Below are 27,828 nucleotides of genomic sequence, written 5' to 3'. Positions count from 1 at the left end.
TATGCATATATATTTTACAAATAAAACTTAAAAAAAACTTACAATAAACCCATTTTTGCATTTTTTTAAAAATTTAAATTTTGTGGTCTGCTAGTTGTTTAAATCTGAGCGTTTTCATCCCAAGGACAAAAAGTTCGGACTCCAGCGATCTAGAACATTTCTTCTCCTGTGAGATTTTGCTGCAGCAACAAAAACTGAGTTTCTGTTTTTACAGATCTCTACCAGGTTTGCTCAGGTTTGTCTGTAACTCTGGTTAGGATTATTGAAACTAAGGTGTTTCTTGATTAAATGAAAATTCACCTTCAGCTCTTAAACACTGCCATGTTTATTAAACCCTGAGTTTTGTCTGTCAGGCATTAACAGAAAGGATAAGTTGTTGCCTGACTGCATTATGTTTATGAGTAACGTCCAAGCTTTACATTGCTTCCTTCAAACCTCTCCTTGTAAAAACAAAAACATTAAAGGTGCCAAGGTTTTCTTAAACCCTAAATATCAAGATGCAGAACACAAAAAGAAGATGATCCGATTAAATATTAAATCCCTAACCTTACTCCCAAATGTAAACACTTCAAAAACACAAAATCTTACCAAGTATCTGTGATTCTGCTCCTAGTGCAAATATTTAAATTCTGTTGGCAGATTATTTCACTTAAAACAAGACATTTTTCTCATGTTGTCAGTGAATTAATCTGTCAGTGGAACTAAAACTTTTTAATCAATATTAAGGAATTATTGACTTAAAACAAGTTTATATATCTTGCTGAAGAGTTACTTACTTTTCAGCGAGTTAGTGTAATCTTATCTCAAGTGTACTAAGATATCTACACTAGAAACTAGACCAAATATACTTGGTAAGATTTGATGTTTCTGTAGTGAACAGATCAGCTGCTGATTAGAGTACACAAAACTTCGGATTAAATGTAATTTTAGAAAAAAAAACAAAAACAGCCACATTTGCACTCAGTTACTGATGTTTTGTTTTGAAGTCAATAACTTGCTGCTGTTTTAAAAGCAGTTTTTGATCATTTCCTTTTTTTGTTGAAAATTTTACTGCGAACTTGTAGAAATAAGAAATTTTGCAACTGGAGAATCTGATGATAGATATTTTCTTCAACAGCAAAATCAGAAAATGATGAAGTCAGCAGTTACAGAAATGCTTCAAATATTTGGAATAAACTTTGGGGATTTTCGAGGCTGCATAATTTTTGTTATTTTCTCTGGAAACGAACAACAAGGTGCTTCCAGTGGGAGTAAACGGCTTCATCTGTTCATTTTTGTTTCATCTTCCCAACATTTGAATCTGTTATGAAGTGAAAACATGTCGATTCAGACTCCCTTACATTTCAGATGTTAATGTTACATTAAAAAACTACCTTTCTTGTCACACCAGAAATTTCTCATCCTTTTCTTACTTTTGGTCACATTTGGATGAAAATATCAATCGTCACCAAACTGTTCAGCATAATGTGTCATAAAGTCAGATTCTGATTGTTATTATTATTGATCTGGTGTTGGTTTACTTCCATTTTTTCATGTGAGCTGGGACTGATTTGTGTTGAAAATCTAAATATTAAGCTTCATTTTTCCAAATTACACACAGTGGTTGGATCGCAGCGGTCACAGGATTTGGAAATCCAGCCATATTTACAGGTTAAGATGGAGATTTAATTGTGTTTGTTTGACTTTTTCCAGTTTTTCTTTGATTTTTAAGGGGTGAGATATTTTCTAATTGTGCATAAAAGTGAAGGAGACGCAGAAAAACACAACAGTTGATAATTAAGCTGTAAATAAGTTCAGGGCAGATCCGTGTCCCATGATGATGATGATGATGATTAATGAAAAGGTTTTGGTGATTTAAATAAAGCACTAACTTTCACCTGTCTGAGTCAGCGGTTTCTTTTTTTAACGTTGTTTTTGGTCAAATTTGTTTGTTTGTTTTTAAGATGATGCCAAGGTCAAATTTTTCACCTTTTTAAGTTTTTGTCACATTTCAAACAAAAACTTCTCAATGAATTTGATTGAAATTTCATGACAGACCAACACAAAATGGAATAAATATGCTGCATTTATTTATATTTAAATTGCATGTAAAGTTTCTAAAGATTAAATTTTCCTCTTAATTAGAGGTTCACCTTCCTCAGCCGATGTAAAGAAAAATGGACAAAACGTTTGTGGACATTAAAAGCTGGTTGCTATTTATTTAGTTACATCCCAGCTTTGCTGTTAGTCTGTTAAAAAAAAGACTAAATCCATCTTTCATTATATCAAATTATTCTGACATTCAGATTTCACAATAATTACAAATTAAGATTTTAGTGTAATATCTGCAAAAAACATTAAAGCATATGTTTATTTTTCTCTTTTTTTTATGAAATTACCATATAATTTATATTTAAAAAACATCTGGTTGTGAGAAACGTTTAGAAACAAAAAAACCATCAAAGAGAATAAAAAATCTCAGCAAATAATTGGCATTCAGATTTTATCATACAGTTTCATAGCACACTGTAATACATGTAGAAAAATAAAGCAAATCTGTTCATTTTTCTAATTTTTTAAATGCATTTAAATTCTAAAAACAACCAATAAAATCTGTTAGTGCACAAAGTTGTGTAGAGAAGCAAGAAAACTTAAAAATGTAAAATCTCTTTGTAAATAATTTACAGACTTCACAATAAATAGAGTATCAAAAGAAATTAGTATAATATATGCTGAAAAATAAAGCACATTGGTTTGTTTTTCTTCTTTTTTATGAATTTACCATCAAATTTGTAAAAATAAAAGAAAACATCTGATTGGAAGTGCAAAATGTTGAATGTTTGAAGCAAGAAACCATCAAGGACAATATAAAATCTATCAGCAGATGATTGACATTCAGATTTCACAATAAATGCAAAGTTTCATAAGAGTAATATCTTCTGTAATCAGCAGTAATATCTGCTGAGAAATGAAGTACGTTTATTTTTCTAGTTTTTTGTGAACCTCCATCAAATTTGTTGTAAAAACACCCAAAAATATCATCTGTTAGAGCACAAAGTTGTGCAGAGAAGCAAGAAAATCATCAGAAAAATTCTTAGAAAAAAATGAGTCATGTAAATATCTCAACTATTCCAAACCCAAATAAAAAAACTCAAATAGTTTCTGGTTGTCTCTTTTCAGAGAAAAAGTGCGACAGTTTTACAGGTTTGGACGTTTTCTCAGCAGATCCTTCAGGTTTCTCCAGGTAAACGGCGCCAGCGGCCGCCTGGTGCCTTCAGGACTCAGCAGGAACGTCAGAAATCAGAGCGTCTCAGCAGCAGCTACTTCTTCAGGATCTGGTCGGAGAGCCAGTCCAGTCCCTCCACCAGACCGGCGCCGCTGACGGCACAGGACGACTGGACGAACCACTGCGGGGTGTCAAGAAAACTGGCATAAGGGTATGAGATCTTTCCAGGCACACGCAGAAAAAGATGCATAATGGCTTGGAAGAAAGAAAGTAATCTTGTGGTTTGATTAAAAGTTAATTAAGTTGAATAAGTCTGAATAATATGAGTATAAGTAATCACTCAATAACTTTCTGCAAAGAATCTCTGATTAATGATCTGTAATGATTTAACTATGTAATGATTATGGTAATGATTAACAATAAGAAAAAGATGTGATTTATTGTCAATGAATGTGAAGTTGTAATCATTTGAAATCAATTCAAACAGGTTTAACAACAGGTTGAATGTGTTTAATGAGTTATAATAAATAATAGTGAGTTATAGAAAAAGAGAGGAATGCAGTACAGCCCTGAAACAGGAAATGTCGCAAGCAGTTCTGAACAGATGGCCAGGGCGCACAGGATGGGTGGTGCGGTGAGTTTGGCTGAGGCAACGGAAAATGGGGAAGTACGGGAACTTCCCCTACGGTCAGCAAAAACAGGTTGGGAAATGTGGGGACTTTTTCATGAGAAACAGCAGATGTGAAGAAAGTCACGTAGACCAAACCCCCCCATACACACACATGGTGGAGAAATGTATAAAAACGGGCTGAAAAGAGGAACCAGTTGTTCCCAGTCCGGCGGCGCAGAAGAAGAGACAACCTGCAGGAGCAGATTGAGCTACGGACCGCACTTCAGAACCACGGGGGAGCTCGGACTTCACACCGCTAAGAAAGGACTGGGTCCCATCGCCCCATCTCTGGTTCTTTATTCGACCGTTGGTCTCGTCTCAACCCAGCAATTTCAAACTCTGCAACAAGACTTGGAGGAAGGACAAAGGTCCCTCAGGGATGAGGAACTGGGTTTTGCAAAAGGATTCAGACCCTTTCTGCTTTGTTTCCTTTCTGAGGAGGGTTTTTCCACACAAGGCAAAGACCTCAACCAAGGATGCTAGAAATTCCTGTTGCCAAAAGATCCACCATCGTCTGGGTATGAGTTGAATCTGCTCCTTGAAATTCCATTTCAGAACGTGCGACTTAACTTAGGGAAAGAAGACAGGGTAGTATGATTGTACATGTAAATTTTATTACACTGTTTTTGAACTATATATGATTGATTATTGATTTGTATGTCGCATATCCCTGCTTAAGCTTGCTTAATAAATTTATACTACAAAATTCTAATGAGGTTGGTGGACATTGGAATTAATAGAGTCATTTAATCTTTGTCCAGTTCTTTTAATTAAGGTAAAACTAATATACATGATTCCAGTAAATAGGAGGCTTCATAATTTCCTTTGGTGAGAGTAAATAATGACCCTGGGACTTACATCTAAGTCACTAAACATAATCTAGCCGGTTCCAAGTGCAAGTTATGATTTAGAAAGTGGGCTACCGTTAACAGAAGTGGTTATTGGAATTATGCAGCTGCGGGGGCTACTCAGCTGATTGTTTCTTAACTGTAAAGGGTCATAACTTCTGGATTGGAGGTAGTTAGAGCTAGACGAATCACTTTCGCCACCAGTTTAAATAGATTATCTCTTATGGAGTACTTTTAGGGTAATACCCAGGTCTCAGAGATTTTCCGGACCTGTTAGACAGAGAACTGGTCAGTAGGCAGCCCTGGGAAGTAGTGAGGAGTGGGCGGGGCTGACTATTGCAGGATAACCTTCAGGGGACACACACCAGGTCAAAAGGTCAAAGGTCGTTCTGTATCTGTAATAGCTACCTAACCGTCCACATGAGACCGCCTGTCTAAATTCTTTCTGATCACCACAGGAAGTACCTACCGGCTGCCGGACTCCTGATAGGCTGAGAGCCTCTGTGATGTCATCGACAGACATGGCTCTGGGTAAGTCCTGTTTGTTAGCAAAAACCAGAACTGGAACGTCCCTCAGCTCATCCTCCTCCAGCTGAAGACAGACACAGATAAGGGATTAGAGTCTCAGATTACTGTAATCTGGCTTAATCTTTGGAAATTATTTCACACTAACATTACTTTGCACAAGGTTTTTCCTTTCTTTAGTATTCTATAGCAATAGTAGATTACGTGTTCCTGCTGCATGATGCTGCCACCACCATGTTTCACTGCAGGAACAGAATTTCAATACAAACGTGTTTCTGCTTTGACATTGAGAAAAAAAACTTCTTCAGCTATTTTTTTAAAACAGATATTTAGGCTGGATTCCCACCAGCCCTGTTTAGTTTGCTTTTCTAACCAACTCCAGTCTGCTTGCCTAGTCAAAGTCCGTTCCGCTTGGGGAGACGTGAATGTGCAATCGAAACAAAAAAAGGGAACTCTGGTCCACCTACAAATCTCGGTCTGGGTTTGGTTGCAGTGAACTTTGGTGGGGTTCAAATGCAAATGTGAACGCCAGTGGACCGGAGACCGTGCCACTAGCAGGAAGTGGATTGTAGCACAGAGCATTCTGGGTAAATACAACCCCAAAAAATTGCTAACTTGCACTAGCAGGAGAAGTGACTTATCTTTTACCAAAGACAAAAGAGAAATCTTACAACCGCTAAAATCTGACACCACTCCATTTTTAATAGCATTTTTGTTAAACAGGAAGTTGCACAAAAGGGAGCTACAGTGTCTCCTTCATAGGTTTTTGTGTTGTTTTCTTCAGTGGTTCTTGGTGCAGCGCCCCCACAGGCCAGGAGGGGAACAGACTGCTCAAAGGGTTTGGTTGGTTTGACACATTGGAGCAAGAAAGAGAACCACAGCAGCTGAAAATGTAACTAGTGTTGCGGTTTTGGTCTCTAATAGAACCGGGTCTACCGGACTATCAGGTGGGAAAAACAAAATCTTAGTCCAGACCAGGAGTCAGCGGCCTTTACAACACTAAGATACGTTTTTATTATTAGAATTAGTTTTACTCTATGTGGAAATATTATGAATATATTGTATTGAAAAACCCTCTACATTTTAAAACTTTGCTAAATTTCTTAGTATTTTTGGTCAGTTATGGGTGCAAACGTCCCAACAAGCATTGAGTTGATGATGTGAACAGAGGCTCACCTGCCTGTGCAGCTCGTCTGCAGCCTCTTTAATCCTCTCAGAATCGCTGCTGTCAATCACAAAAATCAAACCCTGAAGACAAACAAACGGAAAATTAAGCAAGAATGGTCACAACATTTATTTATTAGAAAAATCAGCTAAATTAATTGTGATAAATGAACATTTCCTAGGGATGCACTATATATCAGCATTAACATCGGTATCAGTTGATTTTAGTCATTTTTTAGCAATTGCTATCACTCCAGTAAATTTAACAGTTTAGAGTTTTCTGGTTACTTATTGCTAACTAGTTTACATTAGTTTAATGTAACTAATAAACTGGTTACATTAGCCGCTAGTTTAATTAGCTACATTAAAGTAGTTACTAATGTAACTAGTTTTTTACTTCTGTAACAAACTAAAAATACATTAAACAATTTCAATTTAATTTCCATTTAACTAGTAAACTAGTTTAATATAAAACTAGTTTAATTAAACCAATAAACTAGTTTAATATAACTAGTTTGGTAGTCACTAATGTGCTAATTAATTGTACATTAAACAATGTAAACAGTTAATCAGTGTAATAAAATGGCTTCCTAGCAACTGTTGCTAAGACAATTCTAATTTTATTTTACCCCTAAATTTGTTTGGTGCTTGTATTACCCTCAGAGCAATTCTAGCCACATTTTACACCAATCGACTGTAATGTACTAATGTACTAATGTACTGTACTAATGTACTAATGTACTAATGTACTGTACTGTACTAATGTACTGTACTGTACTAATGTACTGTACTAATGTACTAATGTACTGTACTAATGTACTAATGTACTGTGCTAATGTACTAATGTACTGTACTAATGTACTAATGTACTAATGTACTAATGTACTGTGCTAATGTACTAATGTACTAATGTACTGTACTGTACTAATGTACTAATGTACTGCACTAATGCACTGTACTAATGTACTGTACTAATGTACTAATGTACTAATGTACTAATGTACTGTACTGTACTAATGTACTGTACTAATGTACTAATGTACTAATGTACTGTGCTAATGTACTAATGTACTAATGTACTAATGTACTGCACTAATGCACTGTACTAATGTACTGTACTAATGTACTAATGTACTGCACTGTACTAATGTACTAATGTACTAATGTACTGCACTAATGCACTGTACTAATGTACTGTACTAATGTACTAATGTACTGCACTGTACTAATGTACTGTACTAATGTACTAATGTACTGCACTGTACTAATGTACTGTACTAATGTACTAATGTACTAATGTACTGTACTAATGTACTAATGTACTGCACTGTACTAATGTACTGTACTAATGTACTAATGTACTGTGCTAATGTACTAATGTACTAATGTACTGTGCTGTACTAATGTACTGTACTATACTAATGTACTAATGTACTGTGCTAATGTACTAATGTACTGTACTATACTAATGTACTAATGTACTAATGTACTGCACTGTACTAATGTACTGTACTGTGCTAATGTACTGCACTGTACTAATGTACTAATGTACTGTACTGTGTTAATGTACTGTACTAATGTACTGTACTAATGTACTAATGTACTGCACTGTACTAATGTACTGTACTGTGCTAATGTACTGCACTGTACTAATGTACTAATGTACTGTACTGTGTTAATGTACTGTACTAATGTACTGTACTAATGTACTATACTGTACTGTGCTACCTAATCTGGGGAATCAGTAGAACCTGTTTGGCAGCAGGAAGTAGGCTACAGCGTCTCAAAAAGCAACACATCACGTAAAAAGTAGAAAAGCAAAGGCAGTCAGAAAAGATAAAGGAGATGAAAACTTTTCCCATGTGTGCATCAAAGTGACGTACTGCAGGTTAATGACTTGTGCAGCAGTTCTACCTGTGTGTTGGTGTAGTAATGTCTCCACAGCGGTCTGATGACGCTCTGACCACCAACGTCCCAAACGGTGAAACTGATGTTTTTATACTCCACCGTCTCCACGTTGAAACCTGGACAGGAAAAAGAAAGTGTGCGGCTTTAAAACGCTGCGGTTCTGTAGCTCTGAGGTCAGACAGGAAGAGGTCAGAGGTCAGAACCACTCACCGATGGTCGGGATGGTAGTGACCACCTCAGCCAGCTTCAGTTTGTACAGCAGCGTGGTTTTACCTGCAGCATCCAGGCCCACTGCAAACACACACACAGAACAGCTGTCAGAACCTGTACTGGTTCTGATCCAGGGCGGCACGGAAAATAAACCGAAGAACCTTTAAAGGAGTCAGCAGACCAGTCACAAAGTGAATTAATTGACATCATTTTTATCCGCAGCAGCCTGTAGATGTCCCATTATTAATGACACACGGATTCCCAGGCAGACCAGAGAAACCCCACAGCATCACAGGTCTTCCACCGTGCTCAACAGTAGCTCTGAGATGCTTCCATGAATATCTTTTCCTTCCAGATCCACCTGAGATCAGGGCCGGCCCAAGGCATTGCAGACTAAGCAGCTGCTTAGGACATCCACACCACCAGGGGGCCCCAAGAGCACCAAGATAGCATGATAAAATATATGCATATATATTTAAAATAAGACTCAATAATACAAACTATATGCTTTTACACATGAAAAAAACAATTTTGTTATGATAGTTGTTACATAAATTATTGTTAATCTCTTCTGTTGATGGTTTTTGGGGAAATATAAGATATCAAACCTGTTGACTTGTTTACTGTAAATTTAGTTTTTTATCAACTGATGTTACATTCAAATAGTTAAAATAATATTGTACACTTAAACATCACTCTATTTCAAAATCGGATTTTTTATTTTTTTAGTTTGCTACTTCTGTTAAAATCAACAACTGTAATAATCCTGGTACAATGTAGCTAATAACAACACAAATACAAAATAATACTGACTAGGAAAACCTTTTCCGCTGTAATGTTGGAGCGCGTAGGGATTGTTAGAGATACAAATAATTAGAAATAAATAGCAATTATTGATTAGCATAGGACATTTTGCCCACTGATAGAATGTCTGATTTAATGTAAATGCTGCTGCAGTAACTCACCCATTAGAATCCGGACCGGAGTCTTGGAGATGAACCTGGAGAAGATCTGCGAGATGATGACTCCCATGATGAAGGTCCAGCTCGGAACTGTCCCAGGTTGAGGCTGCGTGTCTCCGTGTCTGAGTGTCTGCGTGTCTCCGTGTCTGAGTGTCTCCGTGTCTGAGTGTCTCCGTGTCTGCGTGTCTCCGTGTCTGAGTGTCTCCGTGTCTGAGTGTCTCCGTGTCTGCGTGTCTCCGTGTCTGAGTGTCTCCGTGTCTGCGTGTCTCCGTGTCTGCGTGTCTGCGTGTCTCCGTGTCTGCGTGTCTCCGTGTCTGCGTGTCTCCGTGTCTGCGTGTCTCCGTGTCTGAGTGTCTGCGTGTCTCCGTGTCTGAGTGTCTCCGTGTCTGAGTGTCTCCGTGTCTGCGTGTCTCCGTGTCTGAGTGTCTCCGTGTCTGCGTGTCTCCGTGTCTGCGTGTCTCCGTGTCTGAGTGTCTCCGTGTCTGAGTGTCTCCGTGTCTGCGTGTCTCCGTGTCTGAGTGTCTGCGTGTCTCCGTGTCTGAGTGTCTGCGTGTCTCCGTGTCTGCGTGTCTCCGTGTCTGAGTGTCTCCGTGTCTGAGTGTCTCCGTGTCTGCGTGTCTCCGTGTCTGAGTGTCTGCGTGTCTCCGTGTCTGAGTGTCTCCGTGTCTGCGTGTCTCCGTGTCTGAGTGTCTGCGTGTCTCCGTGTCTGCGTGTCTCCGTGTCTGAGTGTCTGCGTGTCTCCGTGTCTGCGTGTCTCCGTGTCTGAGTGTCTGCGTGTCTGCGTGTCTCCGTGTCGGAGTGTCTCCGTGTCTGCGTGTCTGCGTGTCTCCGTGTCTGAGTGTCTGCGTGTCTCCGTGTCTGAGTGTCTCCGTGTCTGAGTGTCTCCGTGTCTGCGTGTCTCCGTGTCTGAGTGTCTCCGTGTCTGAGTGTCTCCGTGTCTGCGTGTCTCCGTGTCTGAGTGTCTCCGTGTCTGCGTGTCTCCGTGTCTGCGTGTCTGCGTGTCTCCGTGTCTGCGTGTCTCCGTGTCTGCGTGTCTCCGTGTCTGCGTGTCTCCGTGTCTGAGTGTCTGCGTGTCTCCGTGTCTGAGTGTCTCCGTGTCTGAGTGTCTCCGTGTCTGCGTGTCTCCGTGTCTGAGTGTCTCCGTGTCTGCGTGTCTCCGTGTCTGCGTGTCTCCGTGTCTGAGTGTCTCCGTGTCTGCGTGTCTCCGTGTCTGAGTGTCTGCGTGTCTCCGTGTCTGAGTGTCTGCGTGTCTCCGTGTCTGCGTGTCTCCGTGTCTGAGTGTCTCCGTGTCTGAGTGTCTCCGTGTCTGCGTGTCTCCGTGTCTGAGTGTCTGTGTGTCTCCGTGTCTGAGTGTCTCCGTGTCTGCGTGTCTCCGTGTCTGAGTGTCTGCGTGTCTCCGTGTCTGCGTGTCTCCGTGTCTGAGTGTCTGCGTGTCTCCGTGTCTGCGTGTCTCCGTGTCTGAGTGTCTGCGTGTCTGCGTGTCTCCGTGTCGGAGTGTCTGAGTGTCTCCGTGTCTGCGTGTCTCCGTGTCTGAGTGTCTCCGTGTCTCCGTGTCTGCGTGTCTCCGTGTCTGCGTGTCTCCGTGTCCGTGGGTAGCCCGTGTTTTATACACCACCACTGTGGGTGTGTTTCTCTAATCCACGTTGTCATCCCGGGAGACGTCAGCTCGGTCCACGGTGGAAGGACGCACGTAAACACAGCTGGCTCACCGGGAAACTTCAAAACACCTCATGACATCACTTCCACCTGCAAAGCTTTCAAAAATAAAAGCACCGAGGCTTTGGGATTTAAACAGAAGTTTAAAACGACTCAAGATTTAGATTTTGTGTAAATGAAGGAACCTTTATTTATTTATTTACTTATTTGTCGTTGGTATTGTACTACTGTACACTAATTCTACCACTAGTAGCAGCAATTATGTCTATTAATTAATTAACAAATGTATTATTTATTCACTATGAAGGTTTTAACAATGAAAACTTGAAAAACAGATATGCAGGCAAAGCACTACCTCACTACGAGGTTATATATATATATATATATATATATATATATATATATATATATATATGTGTGTGTGTGTGTGTGTGTGTGTGTGTGTGTGTGTGTGTGTGTGTCTCATTAATGTTATAAATACTTAAAAGTTAAGTAATAATTCTTCTCAGCCTTTGAAGGTAATGAAATCTGAAGCCGAACCATCTTCAGTTTTATTTTGAAAATTCTTTCACTTCCTGTTTTTTATAGTGCGTAGCAGGAAGTGATGCCGTTTGCTCTGCCTCTTTCTTGTGTTTGTTGGCAGGTGTGACACAACCAGGTTGGTCTGGATCCGGGTGTGAAACTCATTTTCGTTTTGGACCAAATCCAGATTATGATGCTCTTATTGAGCCAGAATGTATTGATAAAACCTGTTCACAAACTGTTAAAATATCAATGAATTCTTAAAATTAAATAACATTATTTAACATCTTTTCAGTCCCTCCAGGATTTTATGATACTGTTAATGTTTTTTACAATAAAAATCAAAATGTTTATTAATTTGGAAATATTTGCAATCATTTATGAAGACTTTTTATTACTCGCCGTTTAGATCATGGACTACAATCTGACATTAATAAAGGCCGAGGCAGTTTAGTACAAGTAATAAAGTTTTTGACCATTTTTGAGAAACATCTGCAGTGAATTCCCAATTATGTAAAATGTTGGAATTTTACTTCAGTTTCCATGATAATTCTCAAGAAACTGGAAACTGGAGGGACTGATTGCTATAATTTGGCAGTAACCAGATAAAAACTGCATTGACTTGATTGATAACATATTAAATATTGATCATATTTAAGCAGACTTTGTGTTTAGTCTAGAATCTAGAGGGCCACATAAGAAGCTTCGGTGGGCCAGATTTGGCCCACGGGTCTTGAGTTTGACACACATGATCTGGATCGTCCCAATCAGACACAGATAAAAAAAACGTTGGTCAGAACATTAAAAACTAATTCATAATATTCTCTAAAGTCTTTATTATAAAACCATAAAAAATATTTTCCTAGTAAGTTTAAAGTTATTCCCACAGTTAAACATAAAACTCTTCAATTTAAACGTGTTTATCAAACTACATGGTTTGTTTGTTGGAAATCAAAACAGCTTCAGTGATTTATAATTTCTTCTTATAAGTTTTTATGGTTGACTTGGTGGGATTGTATCATTTCTCGACATTTGTTATGTTTGGTTGTAGAATAATGGATTTAATGTGCAGACTGATTGTTTCCTGCTGCTTCATTCCATCCTGTTTTTTATTTCAGAAGCTCTTTGTCTCTGATTCAATTTGGGAATGCATGATTCTCTTTTAGCATGTTTTATTGTACTCCCATTTGGGTTTCTGCTGCTTCTAAAAACGAGCCAAGAGCTTATAAAAAACGCCAGACGCTTTTTGGCAATAACTTTATGTTTTTTTGGTGTCCAGAAAACGAGCTGTTTCAATAAAGCCTGACGTGTAACATCACAGAGCAGCAAGCACTGCTCGTCACCTAGCAACTCTGGCAAAGTCAGCCTGTTACCTAGCAACCCCAGTTGAGTTCCTGGTTTTACCAATGGCTGCAACACATGCAGCCATTGTGCTGCATGTGTTGCACAATGGCTGCTGGAAAGTGTTTTGTTGATGACTAACCATCCAGAAACCACTTGCTACTTTCTTGTTGGTTGTGCAAGAGGCTCTACTTCTGCTTTTCAAAGATATAAAGTCGTATGACTGCATATCTTTTTCCAGCCATTTTATGTGCAAGTGTAAACACTGAATTTGTGGGTGTCACCAGCCCCAGCTTATTTGGATTTAAAGTGACAAGAGGCCCTAAAACAGCTCAAACTGAACAGACTACAATCTCATCGTAAACATGTTACAGATCTTTCTTAACCTGTTCAAAGAAGCATTACAAGACAGAGTCCGTCTGGTTGAAGACAAGACTGTCAACAGAGTTTGCTGAACTGGCAGAACCTGGTTTTAAGGTATTCATTAATCTTAAGCAGCTGCTGTATCTCTCATCTCCATGTAGAACCGTCGGTAGCGGTCCACTGAAAAACACTTTGATTCTGTTCAACAGGTGAATTAAATCATCTTTCAAAATTTCCAGGTGCTACTTGGCAACATCAAGAGCTCCGGTGTGAATGATCCGATTTTCAACTGTTGATCGTTCATAAATAATTGTCAGCATTTTCCCAAATATATCATACATACACCATATTATTCAGAAAGCAACATACCTTGGTTGTTTCCTCATCTCAGAAAACCCTTTCACCAACAGGCAGGACCTTTTGTAATTTGCATACAAAAGAGGAAGTTTGGGATGTTTGTAGAAGAACAAGGTTCAAACAGCTGAAAATATGCAGACTTCATTTTTTCTGACTCCTGAGTCACTTTAGACAGGAATTGTTTAGTTCTTTGGTTCAATATCTGTCACTGTTGTTTGAAGTTCAGTTTCTCTCAGAATCAGAATCAGCCTCTATTATCATTGTAGAGAAGCACAACAAAGTTAGTTTCAGTCCATGCAACAAACCACATTAGACATGGATGGACCGGTTCCACTCAGATTGTAATTAGGTGCAGAAAACCTGTTGATTTCCGTTGGATTGTTTGTGCTGCTTGTTTTAAATGCAATCTGCTTCTCCTTCACAGGCTCAAAACAATAAAATCTCAAATCTGCGTGAATAGAAGAAAAGCAGAATTTTTCCCCTTGACTTTATGCAATTCTGTTTGTAGCAAAGATGATTTAAAGTTTGTTTTTACTCAGTTTTACCCTGCAGGATTGAACAAACAGCAGAACAATGACTGTAATGTTCATGTAGGAGTTCTTCTTGGATCAAAGGCCTGACTTTTCACACCTGCTGATAAAATGATCATAAAACTGTTTAATCAGCAGCAGTCGTCCTGATTTTCATAAAAAGAGGAAGTTTGAGATGTTAGCTGTAGAAATACAACAGCTGGACAGATGCAGATTTCACTTCTGTTTATCAAACCAGTTGCTTTCATTCATTTGTCTCATGTTCTGGAAGTTACATTTCTGGACCACAAACATATAGTTGAAGTAATCTGACCTCTGCACAGATTGTTGTGGGTTTGTGGTTTATAAATATCCCAGCCAGAATGTCAAATGGTTCTGTTACAGTAATATTCTGCAGCTGTTTATCTGAACCAGACAGCCTGCAGGGGGAGAATAGGAGACTAAACCAGAGAAATGAAACTTAGAGGCTGTTGACTTTTGAAGCAGGAAGTGAAATTAAACAAGCTGACGTTCAGCTCTGAGAAGCTGCAGGCGGAGATTATTTATTATCACCGATTGCTGTTTTCCCTGAAGACGTCGGCAGATAGGCTAAGTGTGAAGATGAAGCTGCTTTTCTTCTTGATGGTGACGCTGATGACCTTCACTGAAAGGTCACTGCATGCTTGGCCAGACCCCACCAGAGGTAAGAGCCGTAAGGACACAGACGTCCCTAAATTACACTAATGCACATGCAGAATTTTCAAAATTAGCTCACTTCTTCTTTTTAAAATGATGGAAAGTGAACAAATCACCGACTCAGTCCCTGAAATTACAGTTTTTATTAGTTTGAATCATTTTGTAGAAATATAGCCTTTATCTCCTCATGCAAATTTCCTGTTTTTGTTAACATTTGCATTGCATTTGCTTTTGCAATTTTTCCATTTGTAAGGAGGGAAGCTGTGCAATAGATTCCTTAAGATGTTTTTGATTAGATTTCATATAAAAATTAATTTTCAATTAAATTTTCTAAAGCTTTCAATATATTCACATAGTTTCCCACATTTTATTGCTTCACAACCACAAACTTTATTTATTAGGGGTTTTATGTGACAGTACAAGTACTGCATAACCAGTCTGTAGATGATTAAGTACAGCTCATATTGTTCAGCTACATGTCACTTGTTTCATATGCAAGCAATTTAAACACACTAATAGGAAATACTTTAAATTAGGAATCAAAATTTCTAGTTAATTTTGTCTTATTTCAAGTGTGCTTAGGCATTTTGAACTAGAAACTAAACAAAAACTATTTGGTAAGATGTTGTGTTTTGCAGTGTAGAGTGTATCCTCTCCAGGAGATTCTTTGATCTGGACCTAAGGCAGACTCTGTTGCTTTCACTTTGTAATTTCTTGCAAGTGAACTATACCTTGTAAGCAAAACCACACAGGTGTTGACTGTTGCCGGTTCGTTTGTGGAGGTGTGAATGTGTTATCAAACTCTGATGTGGACCAAAAAAGTGAACTCTGGTCCGCCTACAAACCTCGGTCTCTGTTCAGTTGAAGTGAACTCTGGTGCGGTTCAAATGCACATGTGCACACCAAGTGGATCAAAGACTGTTCCAAAACCAGGAAGTGGACTACAATGCAGGGCATTCTGGGTAATTATAACCCAAACAAACGTGTTAGTCTAGCACTAGCAGGAGAAATGTGCTCGTGGTTTTTTACCAAAGACAAAAAAAAAATCTTACATCCGTTAAAATCTGGCGTCAGTCCATTTTTGTTTACATTTTGCAAATAAGAAAGCTGCGCTCAGTGTCTTTTTCAGAGGTTTTTGTATTATTTCCTTCAGTGCCTCTCGGTATAGCGCCCCCACAGGCGAGGAGGGAAACATGGTTTTCAACGTGTTTGGTTTGTTTGGCACATTGTAGTGAGAAAGAAAACTGTAGCAGCTGACCAACAGAGCAACAGCGGCAGCTATGAACACACCCTTGAGAACTGGTGTGACAGGAACCATTTTCTTGCTGTTTTCCAGCATTAGGACCTGTAAAGATCTCGTTACAATAACACAAGGTACTGAAAATAAAGACATGCCCCAGGCATGTCTGTGTCCGGTTTCTTGAAAGGTTGGAACATAATAAAACTCTGAAAATGTTGTAAGAAGACTTTTTCAACGCACTCCTGTTGTGCAGTTCTGATAAACAACAAACATCCTCTGAAATATTGAGTAAGAATCAGGACTTTATCTCATTCTGATGGTGTGTCTGATCATGATTCTTCCTCAGGTGGTTCTGGAGTCAATCTGAGCGGGAAGATGTTCACTTTGTCCGGTTATTACGGAAGATTGGTCTTCTATTCACCTTACCAGCTGCCCCCCTGGGCTACTACTACATCATACCAAACCAGAGGTTACACCGACTCTGCCTCCACACCCAGCTACACCCAAACTAACACAGGCACAACTGAAATGTCAACCCCTAACACGAAAATCAACACCCATAGACCTACAACTGGACCTTATCAACCTACCACCAGCTCTGCCACTCGGTACCCATGGTCCACCACTCGGTACCCATGGTCCACCACTCGGTACCCATGGTCCACCACTCGGTACCCATGGTCCACCACTCGGTACCCATGGTCCACCACTCGGTACCCATGGTCCACAGCTCCTTCCACTAGAGGTGAGTTCCTCCACAAATAATCACTGAGGCTTTACTGATATTCTCTGTTCCTGTTCATTAAGGTGAAAAACTTCAACAAAGAACAAAGTTAGCGGGGCTATCGGTTTTCTTTCTTTTTTCTTTGTTCTTGCTTAGCTATGTTCTTTTTTTTAAACTATGTATTATGGCATTTTAGTTAATGCATCTTAATTCTGCACTAGAAGAAGCCAGACGAGGTAAAACTAAATGTAACCAATGGTCGAAAACTATAATTATGAAATTATGAAAGAAGTCAATGAAGCGCATCACGACACAATCCCACCTGGTCAACAGTCGGCGGCATCCATCGTTATTTCCATAAACAGATCACTGCTGTGTGACATCAACCTTCTTCTTCTGTGCATGCGGGTTGATACGAAGTTGTAAGTCTCTTCGAATGAGTAAAAAAGCGGATTTCAGGAAACAATGTGAAATCTGAATCAAGCATCAAGACCTGCTGTTAGCATCAGATGTGCAGAATAGCAACTCTGGAGAGGCAGAATAATAAAACCATAACCACGTTATTCATGGTTTCTTTTTTTGTTGTTTTTTGTTTCAGTTACTATTTATAAAGGGGCAGATATTATAAGATTATTTTCTTCTTTCTGCTACCTTTCATTTCATTTTTTTTTAAAATTATTTTATTTTTTTCTTTGTATTAAAAATTCTTATTTGTATTGAATGAAATGAATAAAGAGAATAATAATAAATAATTTATAATGTTACATCACTGAGATTTAACCTTCTGTTATATATTTTTTGTATTTCATTTATTTTCTCTTTATTTACAACCTAGTTACTCTTATTTTTGAGCTTCTCTGTCCTTGTGCGCCCCCTGCAGGTGTGTCAGTGTGCTTGCGGTACATCACAGACTCTCAGAGTGGCTCCATCTTCACCCTCAGCCCATCCAGCCAGTATCTGAGGCTGGAGATTGGTAGACCGCAATCATACGCACTGACCTTCAACAATTACAACAGAGTTTACCTGCAACCTTACTTAAAACTCTGGCCTGGTCTGACACCCAACATGTGGACCAGCATCTGCTTCACTGTGGACAACACGAAGGGTGTAGTCCAGATGTTCAGAGACTCAGACATGAGCAGCAGGAAGCTGCTGAATAACCAGGTGAGAACAGAATGAACAACATCTCTGATTTAGTGTCTGCAGTAATCTAAAGATATGACTGCTATCACTGATATAGCTGTTTTCACATCCCTTCACTTTTTCCACATTTTGTATCATTGTGTCAAAATCTAAAATTGATTTGAGTATTTTTTTTCTTTCTTGAAATTATTCATAGATTAAACCACATACTGTAAAGACACAACATCTTACCAAGTAGTTTTGTTGTGTTTCTAGTGTAAATATCTTATTACACTACATAGGGCAAAACTAACTTACATGTAATCTGTCAGCAACATGTACCAGCTTGTTTTAAGTCAGTCATTCTTAAATATTGATAATAAAAAAAATGTGCTAGCTTCACTGCCAGATTTTTATATAGATACTTAATACTTTTTTGATGTCCAACGGGCAGAAACACAATAAAAATAAAAACAATACTAATAAAAACAGGCAACAAGAAATATTGAGCAGTGATAGTCATAAAGACACGTCACTCAATAGATCTCTAAAAATATATTAATTAATTAAAGTGCACAGCTTTAAACTAGAGAGGATATTTTCACTTATAAAAAGACATTTTTCCCATAAATAAAAATCTGTTTTTATGAATATTCAAGAATTACTGACTTAAAACAAGCTACTGTATCTTGCTGAAAAGTTGCTTGTGAATTAGTTTTGTCTTATTTAAGTGTAAAAAGGTTTTTGCACTAGAAACAAAACAAAAATACTTAGTAAGAGTTTGTGTTTTTGCATTGCATTTACCCTCTGGCCAAATCCGGCCTGTCATGTTTGTTTATGTGGCCTTCTCGTCTAGACTGTAGACGGCCACATAAATAGCACTTTAAGATGACAATTGGGTGCTTAAAATATTATTTTATCAGTCAAATTAAATCAGTTGTATTTGTATAGGACTAAATTACATCAATGTGGAATAAATGTTAAAAATGAAAACATTTAAATTTGTACTAAACAGAGAAAACTATAATATTTTAACAGTTTGCATGCTGCATTAACTGTTCCCTTTAAGGACGTCCATGATCTTATGTGGCCTGAAATGAAGAGATTTACATTTTTTAGAAATGTCTTATGTAAACGTTTTATTAAAATTTTTTTATTTTTTATTTACTCATTCAAATATGAAAGAAATCTGTAAAAAACAAAGTGGAAAACAGTGAAAGGGAGTGAATCCTTTGATTGTTTTGAATTATTGAAATAAACTTTACAATACATTTGTAATTTATTAGGTTGCATCTGTACACACACACACATTTTAAATGTAAATCTCAATGAGTTTCTTAATTTTCTCTCCAAAATTATCTGCTTTGTGTGTGTGTGTCTTCAGTACGTGTGGTCAGGTGAGCGTGTGATGGATTTTTCAAACTTTGAAGGTCAGATCACTGATGTCCAGGTGTGGGATTATCCTCTCCGTTATCAAGAAGTCTTCTACTACATGAGCAGCGGTGGCTACGGGTATGCGGGGTGTGTGTGTGTGTATGTGTGTGTGTGCTTGTTTGTAATACCTTGTGGGAACCGTTTTCCTGACACATACATTATGGGGACCCACTGCTCCTGGTAGGGTCCCCACAAGGGAAAATGCTGGTCAGGGGTCAGATTTAGGACTAAGGTGTGAATTGGGTTTTGAGTAGGGTTAGGGTTAGGATAAGGTTTAGGCTGTGGAAATGAATGGAAGTCAATGGAAAGTCCCCACAAAGTTAGCCACGCAAACATGTGTGTGTGTGTGTGTGTGTGCGTGTGTGGGTGTGGGTGTGTGTGTACTTGTTTATATGGCCTGATTGGACCATGTTCTAGTTCCATTCAGACCATCAGACCACTTTGTTTGACTAAGATACCAGGTGTTTAATTTATTGCTTGGCAAATAAAAACAGTAATTCACAATAAAATTAGTTTATTTAATGGATGAAAAATACATCTGGCCCCTAAATACTTCTAGCTTGCTAATTTTTTCCCAAGTGGCAAGAAGTTTGGAAGTACGATGTGAATTAAGTTCAGGCTAGGAATATACTGATAATGGTTAATAAAAATAGATGGATAAATGCAGGTACTGAAATGAATGGAAACCAATACAGAGACCTAAATATATGTAACAATATAAACTTTTGAGTGAACCAGGGTGGGCAATGAGCTAAAGAAAATTAAAAAACTTAAAGTTGAACAAACAATTGAAATTTCAAGGTTATATTTTTTTTAATTCTGTTTTCTTATGTCACAGTTTTAAAATACTAATTTCTTTTTTTGTCTAAATTTTTAAAAAATATAGCAAGTTTATTTGTATAGCACATTTCAGCAGCAAGGCAGTTCAAAGTGCTTTACATAAAAACAACATACAGTCAACAATTGAAAATCAGTAACAGACTGACAAAATTTACATTTTGACGATGGCCATCATCAAAATCACCAAAACATGTAGAATATGTTCCATTTATTATTGCTCAAAAGCAACTCAGTGTTTCAGCTGTTTTGCAGTTTTGCTGGAAGTTTGTTCCAGATTTGTGGTGCATAGAAGCTGAATGCTGCTTCTACATCTCAACATCTTTCACCATTTTTAAACCCCAAAGATTTTCAGTACATTGTAAGACAAGTTTCCATTATGAACAAAAAGAGGTTATTGAATTTTTTATACAACCAATACTTACAAAATACATAGTTATATTTAATATTCATTTAAACAAATACAAACAAATTTAAAGCCTTTAAATGCACACATCAAGTTTGTTCTTTTGATTTTAGGTCCTACCAAGGTTCTGTACTCAGCTGGTCCTACATCAGCTACTCTCAGACAGGCAGGACGCTGCTGGAGGACGGCTATGAGCTGCAGATGAGAAAGCCAAACCGCAAGTGGGAACGAAGAAATCACCTGAAGGGAGAATTCAAGCCCAGAAAGGTTCTCCTCTTTGAGGAGCGTAAAAGAGATCAATGGAAGAAAGAGATGTAATGTTCAATGAAATCATATTACACCTTTTTGACCTTTCTATCTGAACATATAATTAACATGAAGATTAATCAATTAACATTTGCACTGATCAAAAATATTCCCAAAATCACATTATGGTTTTAATAGTTTATTTTCCTACTTTTGTAATTCATTTTAACTTTCAACTACAATAAAGTGATTTCTAATTAAATATTGCATGTTAGTGAATTTTGTTTTATACAGAACAACATTATGCACTTCTGGTAAAAATAAAACCAGAAGTTTATAGCAATCTGTGTGAACAGAAAAAAACTGTGGTAATGTTTCATGACATTTTTTCAAAATCACTATCGCAGTTTCATTTTGTCATGACCATGATTTCAGAATAATCATTTGATTATTCTGCAGAAATTTGTTGTTAAAATTCAGTTTGAACATTCACAGTGACGGTTCTTGCATGAATAGATCATGTGCTAGAAAAAGAAAAATCATTGTGCATTTCATCAGTGACATTGCAATGTAAGCAATTTTGATCAAAAGTAACTGATGTTTACAGATTTTTTTATATTTTCAAAATTAATACAAATATTTTTAGATCAGAGACTTTATCACATTAATCTTAATTTATTTCATAGATTTCATTCCAGTTTATGGACTTGAACTTCTACCCTTGCTCAGACTATTGGAGGTGGGCGAATTGATCCAAAAATATTGACACTAATTTGCCATCAGCATCAATGCTAGCTTGATAAGATCAATAATTTAGTTTTAGATTCCCTCTTGAAATTTCATTTTATTTTTGTTTTACAGTAAAAATAGATTTTGCTCTGATTTGCTCTGAAATTATATATTTTTTGCATTTGTTCATTTAGCCTCTCCTTGGGCTGCCACCTTATCGTGGTGGAGGGGTTTCAGGGCCCCAATGATCCTAGGAGCTATGCTGTCTGGGGCTTCATGCCCCTGGTAGGGTCACCCAAGGCAGACAGGTCCTAGGTGAGGGACCAGACAAAGCGCAGCCCGAAGACCCCAATGATGAATAAAAACATTGGACTTGGCGTTCCCTCGCCCGGACGCTGGTCACCGGGGCCCCACTCTGGAGCCAGGCCTGGAGATGGGGGCACGATGGCGAGCGCCTGGTGGCCGGGCTTTTACCCATGGAGCCCGGCCAGGCTCAGCCCGAAGAGGAAACATGGGTCCCCCCTCCCATGGGCCCACCACCCGTGAGAGGGGCCAAAGGGGTCGGGTGCATTGTGGGATGGGTGGCGGCCGAGGGAGGGGGCCCTGGCGGTCTGATCTTCGGTTGCAGAAGCTCTTGGGACGTGGAATGTCACCTCTCTGGTGGGGAAGGAGCCGGAGCTAGTGTGTGAGGTCGAGAGGTTCCGGCTAGAAATAGTCGGTCTCACCTGGACGCATGGCTCTGGTTCTGGAACCAGCCTCCTTGAGACGGGCTGGACATACTTCCACTCTGGAGTTGCCCAAGGTGAGAGGCGTCGGGCAGGAGTGGGCATACTTGTTGCTCCCCATCTCGGCGCCTGTACGTTGGGGTTTACCCCGCTGAACGAGAGGGTAGCCTCCCTCCGCCTACGGGTGGGGGGACGGGTTCTGACTGTCGTTTGTGCTTACGGGCCGAACGACAGTTCAGATTACCCACTCTTTTTGGAGTCCTTAGAGGGGGAACTGGAGAGTGCTCCTCCTGGGGACTCCCTTGTTCTGCTGGGGGACTTCAACGCTCACGTGGGCAATGACAGTGAGACCTGGAGGGGTGTGGTTGGGAGGAACGGCCCCCCCGATCTGAACTCGAACGGTGTTCTGTTGTTGGACTTCTGTGCTCGTCATGGATTGTCCAAAACGAACACCATGTTCAGGCATAAGGTTGTCCATATGTGCAATTGGCACCAGGACATCCTAGGCCGCAGTTCGATGATCGACTTTGTCATTTTTTCATCGGATCTGCGGCAGTATGTCTTGGACACTCGGGTGAAGAGAGGTGCGGCGCTGTCCACTGACCACTACCTGGTGGTGAGTTGGCTCCGGTGGTGGGGGAGGAAGCCGGTCAGGCCTGGCAGGCCCAAACGTGTTGTGAGGGTCTGCTGGGAACGTCTGGCGGAATCCCCTGTGAGACGGAGCTTTAACTCCCATCTCCGGCAAAACTCCCCTGGATTGGCAGACCGGGGTGGTGGTCCCCCTGTTCAAAAAGGGGGACCAGAGGGTGCTCTCTAATTATAGAGGGGTCACACTCTTAAGCCTCCCTGGCAAGGTCTATTCAGGGGTCCTGGAGAGGAGGGTCCATCGGATAGTCGAACCTCGGATTCAGGAAGAGCAGGGTGGTTTTTGTCCTGGTTCTGGAACACTGGACCAGCTCTACACCCTCGGCAGGGTCCTGGAGGGTCCTGGGAGTTCGCCCAACCGGTCTACATGTGTTTTGTGGACTTGGAGAAGGCGTTCGACCGTGTCCCTCGGGGAGCCCTGTGGGGGGTTCTCCGGGAGTATGGAGTACCGGGCCCTTTGATACGGGCTGTCAGGTCCCTGTATGACCGGTGTCGGAGTCTGGTCCGCATTGCCGGCAGTAAGTCGGGCTCGTTTCCGGTGAGAGTTGGACTCCGCCAGGGCTGCCCTTTGTCACCGATTCTGTTCATCACTTTCATGGACAGAATTTCTAGGCGCAGCCAAGGTGTTGAGGGGATCCGATTTGGTGGCCTTAGGATCTCGTCTCTGCTTTATGCAGACGATGTGGTCCTTTTGGCTTCATCAGATCGTGATCTGCAGCTCTCGCTGGAGCGGTTCGCAGCCGAGTGTGAAGCGGCCGGGATGGGGATCAGTGCCTCCAAATCCGAGGCCATGGTCTTGAGCCGGAAAAGGGTAGAGCGCCTTCTCCGGGTCAGGGGGGGTGTCCTGCCCCAAGTGGAGGAGTTCAAGTATCTCGGGATCTTGTTCACAAATGGGGGAAGAAGGGAGCGGGAGGTCGACAGGCGGATTGGCGCAGCGTCTGCTGTCAAGCGGGCGCTGTACCGGTCCGTCGTGGTGAAGAGAGAGCTGAGCCAAAAAGCGAAGCTCTCGATTTACCGGTCGATCTACGTTCCCACCCTCATCTATGGTCATGAGCTTTGGGTCATGACCGAAAGAACGAGATCGCGGATACAAGCGGCCGAAATGGGTTTTCTCCGTAGGGTGGCTGGGCTCTCCCTTAGAGATAGGGTGAGAAGCTCAGTCATCCGGGAGGGACTCAGAGTAGAGCCACTGCTCCTTCACATCGAGAGGAGCCAGTTGAGGTGGCTCGGGCATCTGGTCAGGATGCCTCCTGGACGCCTCCCTGGTGAGGTGTTCCGGGCACGTCCCACCGGGAGGAGGCCCCGGGGAAGACCCAGGACACGCTGGAGGGACTATGTCTCTCGGCTGGCCTGGGAACGCCTCGGGATTCCCCCGGAGGAGCTAGAAGAAGTGGCTGGGGAGAGGGAAGTCTGGGCCTCCCTTCTGAAGCTGCTACCCCTGCGACCCGACCTCGGATAAGCGGAAGAAGATGGATGGATGGATGGATGTTCATTTAGAAAATAATTCACACATGTTAAAGTATTTTGTGGACAACTCTTTTTCTAACTTCTGTCCTAAGTTTTAACAAAATCCAACCACAAAAAGGAAAAACCAGAAAACACCTTAATTTCACAAGTTTGATGATATAGCAGAGTTAAATAATAAGTGTTGGTATTGGATTGACATCAAAATATGCAGCATCCCACACCTCTACCGACTGTTGTTAGCAGGACTGAAGTATAAAATTCATATTCTGAAAATATTTCTAAGAAATTCTCAACACTTCAATCCACATTAAAAAAACAGTTTTTTAGGGGATGTTGAGGCCAGAAGAGTAAGCAATTATTCTTAAATTGGTGAACTAATATACTGTTCCCCACAAGGGGGCGCCCATTCCCATTTTATTCTCTTCAGAAAGCCAAATAAAGAAACTCGGGGAAAATAAATACCAGGAGTCGTTAATTATTCTGTTTAGTAAGACATGTTTTAATAACAAAATACGGATTCTACATCCTTATACAACCTGTTGGCTTTTCATTTTATATTTTTATGTACAAAACTCAATCTGCAGTGTTCGAGCCTCTAAATAAATTCAAGATTGTAAGCTTTTCACAAATCTAAAACTTTTGGGGTTCCCCAACAGTCGGCCAATATGGGATCGTCCGACCGTTAGGGCTCAAAAACCAAAACATTTTAAGTGTGAAATTAATTTAAAATAATGTTAAAAGGCCAACAAATTACTTTGAAATGTAGATGTAGTTAAAACAGAAATGTTTTAACAGAAAGGAAAAAAAACATTACAAAACAAACACCATCAGCACAAGACGACTTAATATCAACTTATTTTTATTTGTTATTGCTGTTCATTGTTAGTTGTTCTAGGATGTTTATTATAACATGTCATACAGCCTGAAAATCTTGCATTTTGCAGTGGTTTTAAGCATCATTCCCATCCATGTAGCTGTAAGTACACTGCCAATAAACCTACAAGTGTTGCTTGGTGCTCAGGTTCTTTAATTGTTCAATAAGGACACTTCATTTTTCAGTTTAACTGATGTGGTCAACAAAAAGCCTTAAAAATTAAACATATTAAGACAATTAGCATTTAAAAACATAGACAGGTTGTGGTTATAGAGCTGAAACATGCAGCAATGATCATCTTCCCTTTATGCATCTGGTCTAAGCCTCATATTTAATATTCTGGTACTTTTAGAAAAATGTATCATTAAATGTGTTTTTAAATGTATTTTGTTCATATTTACAAACTGAGAGGTTACTTTTCAAATTACTTTGGTCTTTGGTTATATTCCCATTTTAAGGCAATATTTATCTCCACAAACATTTGTATTTCACGATTGCAATTTAATGTTTTCAACATCTTGATTCTTGATTATTCTCATGAAAGTTAACTTGTAAACTCAGGGGCCTTTTTATTTTGTTAATTTAAAATTCAAAGTATTTTCTTTTCTTTCTGGTGGTTCCTGAAACTTTTCTTTATGCAGTAAATCATAAAAATAAAACAAAATTATCTAAAATTTCTGGTTTTAACTTAAAAATAATAAAAACAGTTACAATTTTTAAATTAATTTGATATAAAACAGCTGACAAAACATTTAACTCTGCTTAAAACATACTGACATAAAATAAAAGTTTATTTTTCCATTATTTGTTTTTTGGCATAAAATGTCTTCTTAAACTTTTACTGTCATTTTACTGTTTAATCCAGTTTACCAGGATTCTCTGCAGTTTTATTTCAACTGGGCTCCATAGAACGGACCCGGTCGACACCAAGAGGAGCTCCAAACTGAACAGAATCAATTTTTAGGCGCATTATAAAAAAAACATAAAGCAGAATTTCATCAGTTTGTGTTTCTCACCAAGCGACCTCCTCGTCTGGTTTTAGATTTCTGATTTAATCTGGAATCTAGATTAATGATGGGAAGATGCTTCTGATGAGCATCTTCCCATCAGAACGACATCCAGAAGGTGTCAGTTTTACGTAACTACACATGGTACCGGAACTCTTCAGTGGTACGCAGGCAGGTCATTGATTTAAAGAACATCTGAAGTGTTTACGTCCAAGACAGGATGACCACACAACAAACAAAAGCAACAATGAGGTGAATAATTTGGAATCGTTTGGATTTTCTGTGATTCACAGAGTCAAAATTATACATTCAGTCTCAAATATATAGGGAACCTTGTTATACTTGGCTAAATGGTTTTGTAGCGAATCGACAGCTTCATTTAAAAATCGGGTTCCTACCATCAAAACGGCTCATTTCTCTACAGATCTTAGCTTAGCTTAACGTTAGCCTGTCTGGTTCTGTTTGGGATCTAGATAGGTCAACTGAGTCCAAGTTTCAAACATCTAGCTCAAGGGTTTCCAACCTGTGGCTCCAGAGCCACATTTTGACCAACACGACTAATAACTTTATCCAAAAATGCTAAAGAATTCAGCAGTGTTTCAAAGGGGCAAAATTATGTGTCTTCCAGGCTCATAGTTCCATTTTATAGTGCAATCAAGTAACTATGTTACCTTGACATGACAAAAAAATGCTCTATATATCAAATATGACTAAAAAACAAAATTTACTTTTAATTTTTTACTGTAATTTAACGTCTTCAAATTGGGCCTCTGTCTCTTTAAAAACTCCTGCTCTTTCTGAAGCTCCGCCTTCAGGAAGTCATCCCAACATGGCGCCTCTATTAACCCTTTAACAATGTACCAGCGTTACACTGAGAAATAGCTCCTATAATGAGCTTAGCAGATGTTCCACCAGGTGTTTGCTAATTGCTGCTGGCTAGTCTGGAGGAGCTTATTGGGGGAGGAGCTGTGCCTCGAAAACAGGGCTAGGTCCACACAGGTGTTTTGGACAGCTGAATGGTTGCCATGGAGATTAAAGGATTTCTCAAACATGCATAAAAAAATCAAGGAAACACTCCAGATATGTTTTTGATGATAAAATAACATTATATGATGCACAGCTCAAAACAGTTACATTTACATAATACTGTCCCTTTAAAACAGGGGAGCCCAAAGTGGGTCCTGGAGGCCCGGCATGCTGCATGTTTTAGTCTCTCTGTATTGGTAGAAACAACCTTCTCAGCAGGTCAATGTTCTTCTGAGGCCTCTAACGAGCCATCATCAGTTTAACACACCTGGATCCATGATTGGATCCAGGTGTGTTAAACCAGGAAGAGACTAAAACATGCTGGATGCCGAACCTCCAGGACCAACTTTGGGCTCCACTGCTTTAAAATGTAAAGGTAATTAAACAATGCTAGCTTTAGCGGTTTTTCC

The 27,828-nt window shown here is 39.6% G+C and overlaps 2 protein-coding genes across 2 annotated transcripts; one reads left to right on the top strand and one right to left on the bottom strand.

Annotated features, from left to right (window-relative positions):
• Positions 1-2,465: 2,465 nt before the first annotated feature.
• On the bottom strand, positions 2,466-9,859 carry LOC116710912 (ADP-ribosylation factor 1-like). The gene is made up of 6 exons (XM_032550215.1): positions 9,496-9,859; positions 8,531-8,611; positions 8,327-8,436; positions 6,425-6,496; positions 5,193-5,315; positions 2,466-3,386 (listed from the first exon to the last, which is right to left on the bottom strand). The coding sequence occupies exons 1-6, from the start codon at positions 9,560-9,562 to the stop codon at positions 3,300-3,302; spliced, it is 540 nt and encodes a 179-aa protein (XP_032406106.1). The 5' UTR covers positions 9,563-9,859; the 3' UTR covers positions 2,466-3,299.
• A 4,857-nt stretch (positions 9,860-14,716) lies between these two features.
• Positions 14,717-21,207, top strand: LOC116710913 (uncharacterized). Its single transcript, XM_032550216.1, has 5 exons — positions 14,717-14,943; positions 16,523-16,921; positions 17,781-18,064; positions 19,407-19,534; positions 20,813-21,207. Exons 1-5 carry the CDS (start codon positions 14,862-14,864, stop codon positions 21,015-21,017), a joined length of 1,098 nt encoding a protein of 365 aa, XP_032406107.1. The 5' UTR covers positions 14,717-14,861; the 3' UTR covers positions 21,018-21,207.
• Positions 21,208-27,828: the final 6,621 nt, after the last annotated feature.

Source organism: Xiphophorus hellerii, chromosome 20 (assembly GCF_003331165.1).
Source record: "Xiphophorus hellerii strain 12219 chromosome 20, Xiphophorus_hellerii-4.1, whole genome shotgun sequence".
NCBI lineage: Eukaryota > Metazoa > Chordata > Actinopteri > Cyprinodontiformes > Poeciliidae > Xiphophorus > Xiphophorus hellerii.
The sequence above is the reverse complement of the archived record's forward strand: the minus strand, read 5'-3'. Positions and strand labels throughout refer to the sequence as shown.